The sequence below is a fragment of the Pongo abelii genome, chromosome 3, assembly GCF_028885655.2.
Source record: "Pongo abelii isolate AG06213 chromosome 3, NHGRI_mPonAbe1-v2.0_pri, whole genome shotgun sequence".
Lineage (NCBI taxonomy): Eukaryota > Metazoa > Chordata > Mammalia > Primates > Hominidae > Pongo > Pongo abelii.
Window position 1 is genome coordinate 205,527,438 of NC_071988.2, and position 21,182 is coordinate 205,548,619.

General features: G+C 38.3%; 1 protein-coding gene across 2 annotated transcripts in view; it reads left to right on the forward strand.

The window, feature by feature from the left end:
• Window positions 1-21,182, forward strand: part of WWC2 (WW and C2 domain containing 2) — a 212,587-nt gene that overhangs the window by 129,151 nt on the left and 62,254 nt on the right. For both annotated transcript variants that reach the window (XM_002815328.6, XM_054554785.2), the window contains 4 exons: window positions 10,381-10,460; window positions 15,657-15,786; window positions 18,720-18,866; window positions 19,926-19,999. In XM_002815328.6, the coding sequence (XP_002815374.1) occupies window positions 10,381-10,460; window positions 15,657-15,786; window positions 18,720-18,866; window positions 19,926-19,999 (431 nt within the window). The remainder of the gene's footprint in view (window positions 1-10,380; window positions 10,461-15,656; window positions 15,787-18,719; window positions 18,867-19,925; window positions 20,000-21,182) is intronic.

Below are 21,182 nucleotides of genomic sequence, written 5' to 3' on the forward strand. Positions count from 1 at the left end.
TGTTGTTGTTGTTGTTGTTGTTGTTTTGAGACAGAGTCTCGCTCTTTCGCCAAGGCTGGAGTGCAGCGGCTCAATCCAGCTCACTGTAACCTCCGCCTCCTGGGCTCAAGCAATCCTCCCACCTCAGCTTCCTGAGAAGCTGAGACTACAGGTGCACTCCATCACAACCTGGTAAATTTTGTATTTTTTGTAGAGATGGGGTTTTGCCGCATTGCCTAAGCTAATCTCAAACCCCTGGGCTCAGGCAATCTTCCTTCCTCGGCCTCTCAGATTAGATTGGGATTAGAAGCATGAGCCACCACACCCAGCCTCCTATTGTTTTTTTAAGAGTGGCAGGGTCTCACTGTGGTACCTAGGCTGGACCTGAATAAAAAAGGACAATAGTGAAAAGTCTGGGGAAATTCAAAAAAGTCTGTAGTTTAGTTAATAGTATAGAATGAATGTTGGAGAAAAACTTAAAGCTTTAAATGCTTGTACTAGAAAAGAAGAAAGTCTTGAAATTAATGAGCAATGTAGTCAACCTAAAAACAGAATAAGCCAAAGCCAGTAGAAGAAGATAAATAAAATTAAAAGCAAAAATTATCAGCTGAGCACAGTGGCTCACACCTGTAATCCCAGCACTCTGGGAGGCCAAAGTAGATGGATCACTTGAGGTCAGGAGTTCGAGACCGGCCTGACCAACATGGTGAAACCCCATCTCTACAAAAAATACAAAAATCAGCCGGGCGCAGTGGCGCACGCCTGTAATCCCAGCTATTCGGAGGCTGAGGTAGGAGAATCGCTTGAACCTGGGAGGCAGAGGTTGCAGTGAGCCGAGATTGTGCCATTGCACCCAGCCTGGGCAACTGCCAAGAGCAAAACTCCGTCTAAAAAAAAAATGTAATAGAAAACATGGCTATAATAGAAAGGATCAACAAAAGCAAATTTTGGTTTTTTAAAAGAATGATAAAATTGACATATCTCTCAGGATTGACTCAAAAGTAAGAAGAGAAAATGAACAAATAAAAAAGTACAGGGAATGAAAACATGCTTAAGAAATAAAGAGACATGAGAAAATTTATACTATTACATTTGAATTTTGAAGTGAAATGACTAAATTCATATTGAAATATTATTAACCAAAACTGACTCGAGATGATAGAAAAAATCTGAATGGCCCTGTTACCATGAGTGAAATTCCAGAGAAACCCTCAAGATTAGTCTAGCACAACTTTGACATCAAATTGTGACAAGATTGTATGAACAAAATATAAGCCAACCATATTCATAAGCAAAGAAGCAAAATTCCGAAACAAAACATTGTAAACTAAATACAGCAACATTTTAAAATTATATATAATAACTAAGGTGGGCTTATCCTAGGAATATACAATTTAGGATTTGAAAATTATTCACTGTACTAACAGGGTGAAGGGAAATTATTAATTATTCCAACAGATACAGTGAAAGCTTTTTTTTTTTTTTTTTTTGAGACAGAGCCTCACTCTGTCACCCAGGCTGGAATGCAGTGGCGCGATCTCAGCTCATCACAACCTCCACCTCCTGTGTTTAGGCGATTCTTGTGCCTCAGCCTCCTGAGTAGCTGGGATTACAGGCGTGTGCCACCACACTCAGCTAATTTTCATATTTTTAGTAGAGACAGTGTTTCACCATGTTGGCCAGGCTGATCTTGAACTCCCAACCTCAAGTGATCCACCCACCTTGGCCTCCTAAAGTGCTGGGATTACAGGTGTGAATCACCATGCCCAGCCCAGAGAAAGCATTTTGATAAATTCATCTTTTATTCATGTTTTTAAAAATTGATTCAACGAGGAATGAGTGCTACAGAATAGGACATAGGGAATGAAGGAGAGCAGGTTGCAGGATTTTTGTTATTGTTTTGGTTTTTTATTTAAGAGACAGCAGTGTTGTCCAGCTTGGACTCAAACTTCTGGGCTCAAGTGATCATCCTGCCTCAGCCTCCCGAGTAGCTGGGACTGCAGGTACACATCACCACACCCAGTTTGGTTGCAGTTCTAAATAGGTGTTCAGAAGAAGTCTCACTGAGAAGGCAAAATTTGAGCAAAGACTGGACAGAAGTGATGAAGAAATTAGTCAGGTGGGGGAGAATCAGCGTACATACAGGTTTTGACACAGGAGAAGGTGTGGGATCTTCCAGAAACAATTTGAAGTCAAATGTGGCCTCAATAGAGGGAGAAAGGGGAAAGTAGTAAGGGAGAAAGGAAGAGAGTTAATCAGGTGATGGAATGAAGACAGAAGAGCGTGTCGGCCTGACACACCACTGGAAAGGTTGTGGATGCGCATCTGAAATGGGAAACCATTTGACCATATGTTTATTATTTGTATTTAATGTTTGCTAGTTTAATTGGTATGTAATGATATAATGCTTTTCTGTTTTGTCTTTATTAGTAGGTGATTTTTAAATGATGTTTTACCATGTGTATTTCCATTTGCTAGTTTATTTTTTTTTTAATTTAACAGCTTTATTAAGAAACCATACAATTCACCCATTTAAAATGTACATTTTAATGGATTTTAGTATGTTCATAGTTTCATGCCCATTATTGCAATCTAACTGTAGGACATTTTTGCCCTGCCCCCAGAGGGAACCTTGTGCCCATTAGCAGTTCTCCCCATTCCCCACACCTCCCTCCTCCGTCCCCCGAGCCCTGAACAACCACTGTTTCCTGTCTTTCCCGATGTGCCTGTTACAGACATTTCATATAAATGGCATCATATACTGTGTGGTCATTTGTGACTGGCTTCTTTCACTTGGCATGTTTTCAAGGTTCGTTCATGTTGTAGCATGTATTAGAACTTCGTCCCCTGTATTGCCAAACAATATTCTATTATATGAATAAACTTTTATTTTATTTTATTTTATTTTGAGACAGAGTTTCTCTCTGTCACCCAGGCTGGAGTGCAGTGGTGCGATCTTGGCCCACTGCAACCTCTGCCTCCCGGGTTCAAGTGATTCTCCTGCCTCAGCCTCCCAAGTAGCTGGGATTACAGGCGCACGCCACCACACCCAACTAATTTTTGTATTTTTAGTAAAGACGGGGTTTTGCTATGTTGGTCAGGCTGGTCTCGAACTCCTGACCTCAAGCAATCCATCCACCTCAGCCTCTCAAAGTGCTGGGATTGTAGACGTGATCCATTACGTCTGGCCGTATTTTATTTATCTAGTCATCAGTTGGCAGATATTTGGGTTTTTGCCACTTTTTGGCTATTATGGATAATGCTGCTGTGAACTTACATGTACAAGTGTTTGTGTGGACATAGGTTTCTATTTCTCTTGGGTATATGCCTTGAAGCAGAATTGTTGGGTCATGTGGTAATTTACTGTTTTGTTTTGTTTTGTTTTTTAAACCTTTTTTTTTTTTTTTTTGAGAGAATTCTCACTCTCGTCCCCTAGGTTTGAGTTCAATGGCTTGATCTCGGCTCACTGCAACCTCTGCCTCCTGGGTTCAAACGATTGTCCTGCCTCTGCCTCCCAAGTAGCTGGGATTAAGGCGCTTGCCACCATGCCCGGCTAATTTTTGTATTTTTTTTAGTAGAAACAGGGTTTCTCCATGTTGGCCAGGCTGGTCTAGAATTCCTGACCTCAGGTGATCCACCCACCTCCGCCTCCCAAAGTGCTGGGATTACAGGTGTGAGCCACCGCGCCCGGCCTTACTGGTTTAATTATTTGCGGAGATCTAGCATTGACCTTCCATATATTAATATTTATCTGTTATTTGTGTCTTGAGATAGTATTTTCATAAATGTTTTATGTAATTTTTCTCATTGGCTTTTGTTTTATTTCCTTTTTATTATTGTTAAACAAAAGATTTTAAAAAAAAATTGTGTTTAGCCATCTCGTTTCTGATGGCCAGTTCCATTTATTAGCCATCATACATGGTTCTAGCAGCATCTGGGATTCTGCTTTCCTCTGTGCTTTATGAAAGTTAAACAGTGTTTTATTCTGAATTCTTTGACTGTCTGTCTGGAGTTGGCTTCTTATTGTCTTTAAAGGCGGCTTCAGAGATGAGGCAGGCGATGAGGATTTTCAGTAAGGTGGAGGTGGCAGTCAAGAGAAGGATTTCCAGAAGCAGCAAGTAGACAGCTGCCCTTTATTGGCTGGCTTAAGGAGCTCCCTGCAAGACATTGGAGAAAACGGTGAAAAGGGAAGGAAGTCATTAGTAAAATACCATTTTGCTCGTTAGAGCTTTAATGTTGCAAGATTCACTTTTAGGGCAAACTTTTGAAACCTCTCTGTCTTGTGATCTTTCTAAGGTCTACAGGTTTCCAGAGTTTACTTTTCCTTCATTGTCATCTTCTTTCCCCTTCTTTTAAAATAAAACCTATGACACTAGGATTATAAGAAGTGGTAAGAAGCTCTGTGATTTTCAGTCCTACTTATCACGTTTAATCATGATATCTTCCTGGTTTTCAGAAATAAGTGAAATCAATGTAAAATATCAATTGCTTTAGCGTAGTTAGTGTAGACAGTGGGAAATGTGCAGAAATCGTGGGCCCTTGCTTCCAATTTAGCATTCTGGGTTGTGAGATTTGGCTCCACAGAAATAAAATTAGGTGGTTGGCTACAGCTGTAGTTAAGTTCAGTGATGTGAGAGAAAACACACACACTGGGGATTGTGGGCTTTTCATGTCTTCATTTCCAGTGGGATACAGGAATAATGAAGTTTCTAAGGCAGAATAAGGGTCACAGATTTTATTTAGGTCATTTTGCTACAATTCTAGTTTGTCTTTCTTTTTGCATGTATTATGCCATTAATAACAAAACTTTTTAAATTGTATTTTTAGAAGTTCTCCTGGGTTCTAGATAGACTCTGATAGCAGGGTAACCTTTAGCAGGTTACTTACCTTTCCTCTTTAGGTCCCAGGTTCTTTACCAATAAAATGAGAATGAAAACTGTATCTAGTAGTGTAGTTTGAGGATTGAAAATGGGTTTTGTATTTAGCACAGTGCCTGGAATACATTAAAAGCACTTGTGAACTTAGCTCTCATTATTGCTTCCTAGTAGAGTCTACATTGTGCTAAGCTTCTAGGTCAGCATTAGCTTAATCTTCTAGTTGGGATCTAAGGACATTAGTTTTTACATTCTGTGTCCCACATTTGAGGCTGGGTTAGAGAACAGAAGAGTGAAAACAGTGATCCTCCAGTAGCTAGAATGATGCCAAGTGGTTCCAAAGAAGAAAGGTTGTTGAACTACTAATTAACACCATACCGATAAAACCAAAACAACTAGAAATAATGTCTGCTTGGAAATACTCATTTCACTTATGGGAGCAAACTTTTTGATAGTTCATAAAATGCCATCTCGGTATTTGGGAGCTAAGAATCATTCAGGTTGTCCGTTAAGAAGACTCCCCAGTATAAAAACAGTAGCATATAGCAAACTTCAGGTACACTAAATCATGTGGGGAACAAAGAAAGCACAGGTTAGCTTCCTATGTGATTGTCACCCAACGTAGAATAAAATCTCACTCGTATCACCTAAACAGAGGAGAGTCCAAGTTTCTCAAGTCAATTTTAGATTTTTGTTGAATTTCAGTTTCTCTTATAATAACACTTGAGATCTGCCCTCTTAACAGAATTTTTAAGTGTATAATATATTCAACTATAAAAACAATGTTGCACAGCAGAGTTCTAGACTAATTTTCATGTTGCGTAACTGAACCTTTATTTCCTGTAGCAACTCTGCCTTTTCTGTACACCTCAGCACCTGGCAACCACCATTTTGCTTCTATGAGCCTATTTTAGATACTTTATATAAGTGGAATCATACAGTATTTGTCCCTCTGCGACTGTCTTGTTTCACTTGGCACAATGTCCTCAAGGTTCATTCATATTGTCACATATTGCAGACTTTCCTTCTTTTTAAAGGCTGAATAATATTCCGTTATGTATACACACACTGTTTTTTTAATCCATTCATCTGTCAGTGGACATTTAGAGTATTTCTATATCTTGGCTATTGTGAATCATGCTACAGTGAACATGGGAGCACTAATATCTCTTCAAGATAAAGAATGTCTTAAACAATTTTTTAAAAAATTTAAATTGACCTTTCATCATAATCCAAATGATTTTTTGTATAATATTTATCTCATGCAATCCAAGTGATTTTAAGACTTCTATTTTATGTCAGTAAGATATAGTAATTGTTTTAATTCATTATTTCTAATGGGTTCAATATCATCCTTGTTTTAATCAACTGTTTTCACTTGATTTTTGTATATGAGAGCGATAGGGGTCTAGATTCATTCTTCTGCATATGGATATTTAGTTTTCCCAGCACCATTTATTGAAGGGACTGTCCTTTCCCCAGTATATGTTCTTGGCACCATTGTCAAAAATGAGTTCACTGTACATTTATGGATTTGTTTCCTGGTTTTCTATGTCAATGTGTCTGTCTTTATGCCAGTTGTGTGCTGTTTTGGTTACTATACCTCTGTTGTATAATTTTGAAAAAAGAAAAACTTCAGCCGAATTAAATTTAAAGGAGTTTAATTGAGCAATGAAAGATTCGTGAATCGGGCAGCCCCCAGAATCATGGCAGACTCACAGAGCCTCCAGGGGTGCCTTGTGGTCAGAACAAATTTATAGACAGAAAACGTACAGTGATGTACAGGAATTGGAAGTGAGGTACAGAAACAGCGAGATCGGTTAGAGCTTGGCGTTTGCCTTATTTGAACACAGTTTGAACATTCAGCGGTCTATGAGTGGTTGAAGTATGTCCACTGGGATTGGCCAACACTCAGTTATTGTTACAGGTGTATACTATTGAGTTAGGTTTTCAATTTTGTCTGACTGTTAAGCTAGGTTACAGTTCATCCACAAGGTCTCAATTATAGAAGTATGAAGTCCTTCTTAGGCCATATTTAGTTTGCTTTAACAATTTGAAGTCAGGTAATGTGATTCAGTTTTGCTATTTTTATTCAGGATATTCTGGGTCTTTTTTGGTTCTGTATAAATCTTAGGATTGTTTTTTCTGTATCTGTGAAAGGATTTTGATAGGGATTGCATTGAATCTGTAGATTAGTTGGGGTAGTATGGACATTTTAATAATACTGATTCTTCCAATCCATGAACATGGTCTATCTTACCTTTTTTGTGTGTCCTCTTCAACTTCTTTAATCAATGTTTTATAGCAGGGTTGTTCAATCTTTTGGCTTCCCTGGGCCACATTTAAAGAAGAATTGTCTTGGACCACACATAAAATACACTAGTACTAACAACAGCTGGTAAGCTAAAAAAAAGAAAAAAAGCAAAAATCCTCATAATGTTTTAAGAAAGTTTACAAATTTGTGTTGGGCTGCATTCAAAGCCATCGTGAGTTGGGCAAGCTTGTTTTATAGTTTTCATTGTAGAAATCTTTCACTTCTTTAGTTAAGTTAATTCCTAGGTATTTTATTTTATTTGTAGCTGTTGTAACAAACTATTTTCAAAGGTAAAGACAGGTTTCAGCTCAGATATTTGAGTGCTATCAATTTTTGGACTGATTTTTTTTTTTCAAAAGATAAAAGTGTTGCTGTCTTTTTGGCAAAAAGCACTTGAAAATGCTGTTCTAAATAGAAATACATGTAGAATGAGCTACTGATTGCTGTGGCTCTTTTGATATGATAATAGTTTAATATTAAAACTGAAATGTTTTTGTGATATACTGCGAATGAGCTCATTGCTCTTAATTCATATTACAGCACCTTTAAAATCCAGTTCAGGTAGCCTTCTCCAGGAGTTCCACCCTCATCCCCAAGCCATAAGTAATCCTTTCCTCCTTTGAGTTCCAGTAGCACTCTTTATACCTCTCTTTGTATTTATAAACTGGGCCTTGAAACATAATTATTTCTATTTCTTTTCCCTAATAAAATACAAGTACCTAAGCACAAACTGATAAACATTCAGGTTAAACTCAACGGATACGTTATTGAATATCTGCTTTGTCCAAAGCACTGTGCCTAAAGCTATGCAAACATTAGTATTACACCGCTCTTGTCTTTGTCACGTTGTTCCTCATAGTGCCTGGTCTCCCTCTTGACATTTTTCTCTTGTATTCGAGGATGCCCTTTTTTTTCCTCTTACATCTCTTGCCACTACTTCACAGTGTATTTTGTCTCTCTCTCTAGTAGACATGTGAATAATGAATATGCCCAAGGCTTGCTCTCGAACACTCTTCTCTTTTCAATACACACCCACTTTAGGTAATCTTGTTTATTCTCATGCACCTAAAATATCTTTATGCCAGTGACTCTCAATTATCTATCTCTAGTCCAGACACTTCTGAGCATCAAGTCCACATATTCTAGTTGCCATTGAAGTCTCCTGGGCATCACGGAAATGAATGTCTTAAAGAAAACTCTTCCTCTTTTCTTCCACATTTGGTCCTGCTCTCCAGGAAAGCACCTTCGTCCACCCAGCTAGCAAGCCAAAATCCTGATGTGATCTTGGTCACATGCTCTCCCCCACCCTCCATGTTGAGTCCATCACCAAGTGCTGTTGATTCTGCCTCTGAAGTATCTTCCTCCTCTGGCTCTTGCCCACATGCCAACCCACAGTGCTGGCATAACTGACCCTTGTGGCACTTCTGCTCAGTCCCCACAGTGTTGTCACAGTGACTATTTAAAATCATAAAGCAGGTCTTGCTTTAATCTCCTTGATTCTCGTTGTTCTTAGAGTAACATTTAGAAATTCTCAACGTGGCATCTGTGTATCAGTCCTTTTCCAGTTCCATCTTTTGCCACCCCCACACTCTGTAATCCAGCCACAGTGGCATTCTTTAAATTCCAGAGGTTTGCTGAGTACCCCCTCACCCCGCTGTCCCTTTAGGGTTTTGCACAAGCTCTTCCTGTTGAGGACCCCTTCTACCAAGTGAGCCCCACTAACCCTCTCAGTTGAAACATTGTTTCCTCAGACAGGCTCCACCCAATCCCTCAGACTAAATTAGGATCTGTTCTCTTGGCATATCTAAGTATCCTGAATTTAGAGCACCTTTGGCAATTACTAAGATTTCTTTTGTTGGCTGATTATTTGCTCAATATCTGGCTGCTCCATTGTCTGTAAGATCCCTGAGGGCAGGGATCATGTCTCTTTTGTTCACACTCAGGCCCAGCACCAGACACATAGTAGAGAGTGAATACCTATTTGTGGAATGAGTAAAATAAATCAACATAAAAGTTCAAAAGCACACTAAAATATTGCGCAACAGAATGTGTTTAAAACTTAAGGCTCTGGCTGGGCACGGTGGCTCACGCCTGTAATCCCAGCACTTTGGGAGGCCGAAGCAGGTAGATCCCTTGAGCCCTGGAGTTCGAGACCAGCCTGGGCAACATGGTCAAACCCCGTCTCTACTAAAAACACAAAAACTAGCCGGGCGTGGTGGCGGGCGCCTGTAATCCCAGCTACTCTGGAGGCTGAGGCATGAGAATCGCTTGAACCCGGGAGGCGGAGGTTGCAGTGAGCCGAGATCGCGCCACTGCACTCCAGCCTGATGGACAGAGCAAGACTCCGTCTCAAAAAAACAAACAACAGAAAAAAACTTAAGGCTCTAACTTAATATATGGAAGTAAGTTTCTAACCCTTGTGAGAAGACCTTTATTAGTTTGTGACTAAACCAGGCATGTGCTGCTTTTCTGATCTGTCCAATTTTAGAATTGTTATTACCAAAGTATATATTTGACAACAGGAAAAATATATTTTATCAGTTTGACAACAAATATTTATTGATCATCTGCTGTTTGCTTGGCATGGTTGTAGATGCTTGGAATACAGCTGGTGGGTTGCAGCTTACTTTCCCACGGAGGACAGACAGTGTACACGGAGAATTTCGGCTCCTGAAAAATACTCTGGTCTAAATAAAACAGAATCGTGGCAGGGGCAGGGGGCTAGAGAAGTCCTATTTGAAAAAGTAACATTTCAGCTAGCATTGGAGGGACAGGGAGTCAACTGCGGGAGATGTAGGGAGAGCTTTCCAGGCAGAAGGAACTGCCGGGACATCTGAGGAACGGAGGGGTGGGCAGTGTCCCTTGGCACAGTGAATGAAGGAAAAACACACACTTTTATAGAGATGCCATGACTTGGAGTTCTTATTCTGCCCATTTTGGCTGGAGACAGTGATGATGTCCAGCTCATAAGAATGTTGCTAAGTAAGGTAATGAAGGTAAATAGTAGTAATAATACACATCACTGATAGTTTTAAACATCATTAATATGCCTTCCACAGAATTTATGTGAAGGAGAAACTGATAAAGTAAATGTTACTTTAACTAATGGCTTTGTTTATGTGTTTAATAGTTTACTAATTTATTATCTTTTAAAACTGTAGGCTATGTTGCTAATTATTTGCAAACATGAATATTTATGTTTTCTCTTTAAAGGTTAAAAAGCTAAAGAGAGAACTCTCACAGATGAAGCAAGAACTGCTCTATAAAGAACAAGGCTTTGAAACACTGCAGCAGTGAGTATGAAAATACTGAATCAACTTTAGAATAAGCTCCCTAACTAATATTAATACAAAGAAAATAAAGTACAGATTACATAAGAGATTTCTTAAAGAAACATAAAGTAAACAGTTCAGAGCTCTACACTAAAAGAAAACAAAGCAATCAACCAACAGATAAAAAAAACTTGGGAAAGATCTATGCACTTGAAAAGATCCAAAGTTTTTATTAATCATTGGAGATCCAAAGAAACCAAAGTGAAAAGCCTTTGTCTTCCCTTTATCTCCTGGACCCTTGCTGGCCTCCTCTGAGATTGTGGTACAGAGCTAAGAGACTAGGCATAAGAAACTCCTCTCCACATTTGGCTGGGCCGGCTGTGCTTGACCCCTATGTGAGCCTGCAGCTGCCCTGAGCCCTCGGGTGGAGGCGTGTCTGTCTCTCTGTCTCTCTCTTTCAGCCCCAGGGATGACCTAGAGTCTAACCCTGACAGATGGCAGGGGAGCAAGAGCAAGTTACGATTATTAGCAAAGGAGCGGGAGTGCGCTCCTCACTTCCTGCGTTCCTCTGCCTTTCCCGTTTGCTACTGAAGTTGGCTGGGCCATTAGCAGAGCCCTAAGCGGGGCCAGGTAAAGTGGAAATGGAGGTGACAGAGAGTCACAGGATCAGGATATCCCTTCCCCATTCCCGGCCCCTGAAAGCCACTGTTCTCCCTGCTGCTGAGGCCCAACCTATCCAAACCGTGACAGGCACACCTGAAACTTTCTAATCCTGCAGTCTCCACTCCACAGGGTCTCTCATGGGAGAGAAGCAGTCCATGGTTTTCACAGCCACATGACCACGGAGAGGAGGTAAAACTTCCCTCCTGCTTGGTGCCTCCAAGTGCGGTGCAGTATGTCTAGGGATGTGTCCCTGGTCAGTTTTGTGTTCAGGCAGGTTTCGTGTTCTTCCCGGCATCTCCTGTGGTAGCACCTCAGGAATGCCAAGCTGGTCTCAGGCGCCACCTCTGTGGAAAGTACCCAGCTGTGTTCCTTTTCCCTGTGATATCTTACTTTGCCTTCTGCTCTTAGGAAATTTGGGGTGCTCCAAGCAGCAAGCCCCTTTAAAGGTCCTGTGTGTCACTGGCCAGATAAACAAACTGGTTGTTCTTGTTTGGGTGATTAGTCATATCTTGGGGTACCCAGGCGCTGCTCTTGACCACCTGTCAGACGCCTGACTTTAATTTCACACGTGCTGTTATCGCCCAGACTCCTTTTTTCCTGCTCACCGCATAGAATCATGACCCTGATACTCCTTCAGATGCTCCCATCCTAGTGGTTCAAACCTGACTGTGTATTAGAATAATCTGGAGAGTGCTTAGAAAAATAATGTTTCCAGTCTCTATGCCAGGTATATTTTATGAGACCCCAAGTGCTTCTCAAGTCCAGCCCTGTTGTAAGAACCTCAGCTGGTTACAGAGCTCCCCAATAAACCAAGCAGAACTAAAATGACATAAATGCGTTATTTAGTAATTGTTTATCAGCATAAAACAGGGCTTTGTGGTGGGGGTGGGGAGAGAAAACAGAATTTGAAGAGTGCCATAATGTGTTTAGCCATATGTTCCACATTTTTAAGGCACATGAAATTATAACTCGCGTCACCATTTGGGATTAAAGGTTAGCCAAACTTGCTGTCTTTGTTATATTGATGTAACAATGCTGTATTGTTTCAAAGCAGTTTGCTTGCAAGCAATTTTTATAGGAATCTAAGGCATGTTTAAGAATCTGTCAATAACATTCCACAAGAAAACAATAGACATTTGTTGTAGAAATTCAGGCATTCTCTTGCAATGATTCTAATCCCTTGAACCAAGAGCAGAAAGATATGATATCTAACATCAGAGACCTCTCCTGTTTATCTTAACTATAGACAAAATAAAGCTGTTTTTATTCAAATGTTAACCACCATACTACTAAAACACTGAATGATCAACAATCAAACCCAGCAGCCAGACTTTTTAAGAAACCACATTCTTGATACTATAAAGGGACTTATATTTGTGGCATGACAGAAAATATATTTCAGGAAAAGATTTAAATAGAATCTTATTGTAGGCTTTTGTAACTTTTCATTTATTTACACTAGAATGGAATATATTTGTTGAATCTGGAATCATAATGTAATTTAAACTTGAGCTTTCATTTTACTTGGTACAATAGTTTTATACTGGGTAGACAAATGTGGCATTGTTCTCTATGTTATTCATTTCAGTTTGTGGTCCCAAATTTGACTTCGGCCTAAGCAGCAGTGTAGTATATGTGTAAATGAATACCAGGAAGATGCCTATTTCCATTTGCTGCCTCCAGTGTGCATTGAGAATTGGAAAACAGGCTAGTGATGAAACAGCAAGTCACAGGCATATACAGATTCTGTGAAAATTTGGTTCTCAAGGTATACACTTTCCAGAGAAGGAATGCAAGTGAACATATTTTCTCTTTCAGAAGAGACTAATATATTGAGTGAAAATTAGTTATAGGGCACACTCAAGTCAAGAACTTCCAAAAGAAATTTTAAGAAAAAAAATGGCACTTCTCATATTAAGAACAAAAAGCATGATACTTTAAGTAGCAAATGATGCTCTATTTCGGTTTATTTTGTGGCAAGTTAGGGTCAAAAGAGAAAAGGTGGGAAATGAAAAGTGGAGGAGAAAAACAAGAAACAGTGAAATAAAGGAAAAAGGCAGCACTTAAAGTAGAGAAGTTCAAAGGAGGCAAAAGAAAAAGAGCAAAAGCGTTCCATGGTGAAAGCTGAGCTGTGTTCTTCACATTTAGCATTCTGTTGAACAGTGGATGGCCAAGAAATTTTCATGTGTTCAAAGCTCTCTGAAATTTAAATTAGCAGTCTTGAACCAGTCCTGCTTTTATTTTTTAAATGTTAAGGTTTTTTTCTGAAAACAGCTTACCTGCTTTTATTTTCAAATGATAAAGTTTATGTTTATTTCTGAATCAAAGATTTGTTTTATCATTAAATTCTGAAGACTTTACACAAACAGGAAGAAATTACTTGAGTTTTAGAAATTCACTTTGACACAATTTCAGATATCCCTATTACTACCTATTTTATGAAATCCCACATTTTAGTTTTTATTTTTAGTTAAAAAGTGCTACATTTGAAAATGCCAAAATGCTATATTTGGAAATATCATTTGTTTTATTTAATAAGCCGTTACCTCAGCCAAGTTGGTGGATATAATACTTCAGGGAGTCAGAAATTCCATTGATAAATCTCTTCCCAAATAAATACAATTAGCTGATATTCAAAGTACTTCACTAGTCCCATCAGATATTCTAAATGTGATAGTCATAAGAGCCCCAATTCTGAATCTGTCATTTTAGGATAGTTCCCCTACTAGCTATATGTCTGTGCAATTTGGGGTATAAATTTGCGTCAGCTTTCTCCCTTGCCTTCTTCATTTGGAAGAAATGTGACTAGGGGATCTTTAGGGGCCCTTCCCATACTAAACACTGTGTGTGTGTGTGTGTGTGTGTGTGTGTGTGTGTGTGCGCATTTAATTTGTGACTTGATTGGTTGTACTATATTATCAGATGATCTTATGATCAAGTTTATTTTATTTTCTTAGGTTCTTTAAGTCTTTAATTGCGTGTTCAGCAGCATAAGATAGTTACTAAAACAGTACTTGGGGAAATACATTATCTACAAACTGCACTTGTTTGAGTGGACTTTGTTTGGAAGAGTGATTAAGATGGCATTGCTTTATTTTTTTTCAGATTATACCTTTCACATTGAAAATAAGTATTAATTATTAAATGTTTTAAACCAAACGAGCTCAGAGTCTGTTTCCTCTGATTCAGTAGATGCTGTTTCTCTGGAGACTCTGGATAAGACCAAAAATATGTCTAAGAATGTGTATAGAGTTGTTGGCTGGGGCAGAGGCATAGCCATATGTCCCACAAGGAGAACTCGTGCAGTATTCATAACGAATCCTAGATAGCACAGGCAGCTGGGGAGAACCAGGAGAATGATCATGAATTGTATTCATAATGAATCCCGGATAGCACAGGTAGCTGGGGAGGAGCAGGAGAGTGATCATGAAGAGTACATGAAACTATTTTTTTTAAAAGAATTAGGTAATTTGATTAGGCCCTTCAAACACAAAGAATTAGGTTACATGAAATCCTCTAGCCTAAGGTGACGATGTAAACTGTAAGGACACTTGGTAAGCAGCTCTGCAGGGATAATAAATTAGCTCATTGAAGAGCTGTTTATTCAATATGAGTTGAGAAATGACTACTGCCCTTCTGCCGTTTTCCTAAGTTTGAACTCATCCAGCAAGTCAAGCAATTTTATCTTGACTCATAACTTTCATAAAAGCAGAATAAATACTATATATATATATAGAGAGAGAGAGAGAGAAAAAACTAACCACACAATCCAAACATTATAGGATACTCACTAGTATAAATAATAATTTATTTATTAACCATTTATTAAAGGCCTCCCAAGCTGCAGGCCCTGTGCCAGGTTTTGCACAGACATTACAGCAAAACATCATGTAAAATCAGGTGGTGGTTTACTTGCCTCTGTGTTCTTCTGCTAAAGCATTTGCCCATGTCTTTTACCTTTCTTGGGTGATCAGGATCAGCACTTGATAAGGTTTGGGTTCAGCCAGCAGTGGGATCATTCAAACAGATTGAAGGCAAAAAGACATGCATTTATTTGAGCCCAAAAATGATTAGAAATGGACTGGGTTTGAAGTGAGGGATGGGAGAAATCTTAGCTGCCTGTGATTAAAAGAGAAAGGAGGGGCCGATGCGTGTGGATCATGAGGTCAGGAGTTCAAGCGTGGCCAACGTGGTGAAACCCCATCTTTACCAAAAATACAAAAATTAGCTGGGCATCATGGCGGGCGCCTGTAATCCCAGCTACATGGGAGGCTGAGGCGGGAGAATTACTTGAACCCAGGAGGCGTAGTTTGCAGTGAGCCGAGATCGCACCCCTGTGCTCCAGCCTGGGCGACAGAACAAGACTCCATCTCAAAAAAAAAAAAAAAGAGAGAAAGGAAGAGAAACCGCCTGAAAAGATGATTGGTGGTATATGAGAGTCAGCAGTGAAATAATCATCCAACTGAGACAATTCCAAAACCACTTCCTACTCTCTGTTTAACTTATATGCTATCATTCTTTGATATTTTTTTCTTTCTTTTTCTCTTTTCACAGAATTGATAAAAAAATGTCTGGAGGCCAGAGCGGGTATGAACTCAGTGAAGCCAAAGCCATTCTAACAGAACTAAAATCTATCAGAAAGGCCATTAGCTCAGGAGAAAAAGAAAAACAAGATCTGATGCAGGTACATTATAAAACATTTTGTTAAGCCAAACTTCTGCCTTCTGAGGCCCCCAGAAACTCTTACTGGGGCAGAAGTGCTCCCTCAGAGTCTGGATGACCCTTCCACCTCTGCCGCATTCGTGCAGAATGGGCTCTGTGGAGATTGTTGCAGGCACAAAGGTAGCCTGCTGCCTTGGAGGAGAGCAGAGTGATTCCAAGTGACTGGTGCGCTTCGTTGTAAGCAGCCTTTGGATGGCCTTTGAGATAGTGGGTGGTGGGGCCTGGAGCTCATGTGAGGAGATTAACATCTTGGTGCACCCTGAAACTCACTGAAAACTTCATGTGGGACCCCAATAAGCAGAATTCTCAGCCCAGGATACACAAGGGATATGTCATTTGCCATCAGTAAGTAGAAGGCTTGCCTTTTGGGGATGAGGCTATGTGAGGAGCTTAGAAAAGCTTTCCGACCCAGTTGATTCTGGGGTGCCAGCTAAAGGTGGGGTGGGGAGTGCTGACCCAGCTGGGGGATGCCTATACAGTTACCCTAGCAAAGCTGCCAATGGCCATAGATCCCCTTACTAAACCAGTTCACTTCTCAGCCTGTGGGTCTTAACTCCCAGTGATCCAGCATCATGTGTAGAAAAAACAAAATAGCCATTAAGTGATCAGTATTCTGAATATCTGTACTTATCAAATACAGTCAAGTTTTTTTTTAAGGGTGTCTCTCTTCCTCTCCTTCCCTCCATCCCAAACACTAAGAATTCTTATTTCATATATTTGGAGTTCTTACTTAGCTGAGGAATAATTTAGTCCACATCTATGGGAAAATGTTAGAGTCACTGATGATGTTTACCTTCTCAATAGAACATCTACATTTAAATACCATATTTAACTACTTGATGTTGGTTTTCAAAATATTAGTTGAATATAGATAAATATTCTTGGATCCATATAATTTTGCATTACTTACAAGAAGAAATCTAATAGAAAAGACAAAATAATAATAGCAAATAATTATAAATACTGACTTTGTGCCAGACATTCTTCTAACTGCCTTGCATATAAATAATTCCCTTGATCCTCACAACAGCCACTAAAGGTAGGCACTGTTATTCTTCTCAGCTTACAGACAAGGAAATTTCAGCACAGAAAAATTAAAGTTTCTTAAAGTCATACAGCTGGTAAGCAGCAAGACTATGGTTCAAACCCAGGCAGTCTGGGTTAATGTGGTTTTAACATATATATAACATGTGCAAGACTTTACTTGTGTGTATTTTGGTTTTGTTCCACAATTGTCTTGCTGATTAAGTCAGTCATTCCAGAAATGCATGTAGTAGGTCCTTTAAAAAAAAAAAGTTAATAGAACTGGAGCAAATCTACATTGGAACCTTCTAATTCAACAATTTTAGGTCATCTTTCATTCTTCCCATAAGCTTTGGATTCATCTGCAGGCCTGATTAAATTAAAAGATTAGATCCCTTTTCAGTTACTAAATTACATTAATTAGTAGATGCAGAGATTGACAATAGAGTTAGAAGAAACTTTAGATATCTTCTGTGACTTTCAAACCTCTTTGACCACAGTAAGAAATAGATTTTACATCAAAACCCAGTAACACACAATTGTGTGTACTATAGATACACAGGTGTGCATGCACGCGCACACACACATATACACACTCAAAATGAATTTCACGGAAATATGCCTACTCTTAAACTGGTGATGTACTCTGATTTTATTTTCTAGTATCTTCTATTTCATTTTAAAAAATACTAGTAACAACCTACTAAATTGATTGAATGCATTGCTATCACAGATGAGTTTGAAGAAGAAGTTTTTTTCACTGTATAGATGGAAAAATAGAAAAGACTTGCACAAGGTCACTAAAAGGTTTTTTTGTTCTTTTCCATATTATTTGATGTGACCATTTAAGTTTTATCCTCATATATATATATAGTATAGTGTGTATATATATATACCATACTATATATATAATATATATACACTATACTATACTATATACTATACTATATATATATATATATAGTATAAATATCCCTTTGAGAGAAAATAGAGAAAGTTAGGTAAAAAATTTCAGATCTCTGATATTTCTAATTCCTCCTAATCATGAAAATTTTAAATATCAGGATTAAATACAGGCTCTTTTGTTGATAATAATGGTTTCTTACCATTTTATTAGTATTACCCTAGGGTTTCCTTTTTATTGTTTTAAGTGATTCAGATTAGTCTTTCCTTTTCAATACTTTCACTTGTTCATATCCTCCCTCTAAAGTAAACACAGTATGTTAAACCTGAGTGCCCACAGCAGGCACATTTGCTTTTGATTATTCTCTTTACCAAGCCAAACGTCACCACAGGCAGTGCCATGCAGTAGACACACAGATGGGCTTGTTTGATGCCTGTGCCACTCATTAGCAACTTCTGAGCCTCAGTTTCCTAATCCCTAACGTTGATGTGAGCTAAATAATCTCTTGGGTCCTGTCCAGATGTACAATGGCATAATTGAAGAAGTCTTCAAAGTAGGAAGTTCTCTTACTGTATCTAAAATGAGAGATTATGTTATAGATATTCTGTTTCCACAATTTCAGCTGCATGAAGTGAGTGGGTTCCTATTGAAATAGAGGTAACTTCTTAATGAAATTTTAAAAAATAAGACATGCATGTATTTTAAAGATACCATTCATAGGAAAATGCTGTTTAGAGATAGATAAGACAACTGGTTTAATATGATCTCCGCTTCCAAAGTCACATGTATGTAGGTGCAAAATTATATCCTGCTATTATTTTTTGAATTCTATAAAATGATAAGTACCTACTAAAATAAAGTTGTTTTTTTCCGTTGAGATTAGCTCTTTCCTTTTAATTTCACCTGGTAGGGAAGGTTTGCTCTCTTACATGTTAAGCTTTATGAAACACTTTGTGTTTTCTGAACAGAGTCTTGCTAAGCTGCAGGAGCTGTTTCATTTGGATCAGAACATTGGCAGATCTGAGCCAGATTTGAGATGTAGTCCTGTGAACTCTCATTTATCTCTCTCCAGACAGACCCTTGATGCTGGGTCACAAACAAGCATTTCCGGAGATGTAAGTTATCTATGTTGAAGAGTTGGCCCAGTGTTGTCCTTGATGGGCCTTAATTGCAATATGGATGGTGAACTGGAACCAGAAGTATATGTGACTTGGATTCTGGCTGTGTGCATTCAGTGTTCCATTCTCGTAAGATTAGTTTTAAAAATCATAGCCTTATCTTTTCTATCTAGGTGCCAAGCATTTCAGGATTTGTCCATATGAGTAGCTTTGTTCAAACTTTCTCATGCTATATTCCTTTAGAGACACACTGAAAGGCTAGAGGCATATGAGAATTTAACTTTTTCCTATTACGTTTAGAGTCTTGGAAATGTAGGTCCTTTCAAATAAACATTAGGCCAATGAGAAACAGAAAAACATGCCTTTTAAGACTAATAAGAAAACTTGTTTTTGTAAATCTTAATTGATTATATTAAAATGTTTAATTTGTGATTTATATCTTCCATTTAAATATTTAATGTGGCTGGGCTATTTTTAACTATTTTACCTTCTCCATTTTGGGATGCCATTAGCAGGTATTTACTTCTCAATACATTCCCATTTATTTTCATATTCTTTTATGCTGCTTTGAAATATGTGCTGTGAAAGTAAAATAGGTAGAGATCAACAGTATGGCTTACCTATTTGAAATTAATTTTTGAACTTATTTAGTTTATATTTTGTACAGTTGAAAGCTAAATGCTAGAAATTAGGCTCATAAAGGCAAAGAAATTAGTTCCAGTTCATAAATTTTATTGACCTGTACACCCTTCATAAACTCTAAGATACCAGACACATTTACCTTGGTATTTACAATATCAGGATATTTTTTATCTTGAATTTAACGTGTAGAGAAAATAATGTTAGAGTCTTTGAAAAACAGATGAGCTTGAATTGAAAGAAATGTTTCGCCCCTACTGAGACAATAAAATAAGTGTCTTTTAAAATTGGTGTTTCCCAATTTCAGTACCATCTTCTTTAACTTTTCAATTACACATACTTCCAAGAAACAAAAGCAATTTACTTCATTCATTAGCAGAGTTAATTGACTTTTTTCCTTTTTTTTTTTTCCACTAGATTGGAGTAAGAAGTAGATCAAATTTAGCTGAAAAGGTCAGGCTAAGCCTACAGTATGAAGAAGCCAAAAGAAGGTAATGACAGAGAAGCTGTTTTGTGCATGGCTCAAACATTTTCTTTTCCAGAATTAATCTTTACTCCTGTGGTGACATCTGCTGGGCACTCCCCATACATTCTTACCAAGGCCACCCTTCGGTTTTTAGCATGTGAGGGCTGCTTCCTCTCTGGTCCATCTTTTCTTCCCCCCCACCCCCCGCCCCCCAACTACCAAAAGCTAAAGAACAGGGAGAATTAATGAGATGTGTAGAAATGAAATTGCCCCCTTCTCTTCTGAGAAAAAAGAAGCTTTGAGTTGGTACAATACTTAACTCTCAATTAAAAGTGAGAAGATTGGTTGCTTTGATGGAAATATGATACAGTGGTTCAGGTATAGGACTAAATAGCTGTTGAGGAGTTCTAAGGCAAATAAGTATTGATTTATTTGCCTTTGGTTTGAAGGGAAGTCTTACTTCTAATGTCCTTGAAGGTGCTGAGGTGGCAGTTCCAGTCGACTTACGTTAGGGAAAAGGAAGAGAGATTCTCATTTCTCTCTTTTACCTCAAAAACTCTTCTTAATCCCTGTGCTATCTTTTACTTACTTTGTGATTCTGCTGGAGTGAGACATAAGAAACTTCCGTCTCAGCAAAAAAAAAAAAAAAAAAAAAAAAAGAGATTTCACCATCCTTATCTAGTAGATAGACTCAAATATTTTTCATAATATAGAACTGCTTATTATGAGGGAAAGGATTATACTGATACATTTGATTTCATTATTTTCCTCATAAGAGCTTTAAAATGCTATTGGGTTATTATTTAGGAGGACATTGGGAAAAACTGCATTATCGTCCTGCAAGAAACAGGAATTTATCATGTTTCTCCCCATGACCGTGAAAAGCTCAGCTGAGAACCAGATATTGAAGTATATTCGTTATTATTGGTGTTGATAATTTAAAAGCAATTGGCCATAGTCCTTAGAGGTTATCTGGCTTTAACAAAGTAAAATAAATACAATATTCACCTCTATGTAACCTGTATTGTTAATATTACTTGGTTCCTCACTTACTGAAAGAAACCCAAGCTTCATTCCACAAATTATTAACCATGTGAGCTTGAGCAAGTCACTTAGGCGATCTGAACAGCAATTTACTCAGCTAATTTTAATGCCTTTAAATTTTCTCTGGGAGATTCTAAATTTCTTCAGGTTAGGAAAAAATGTTT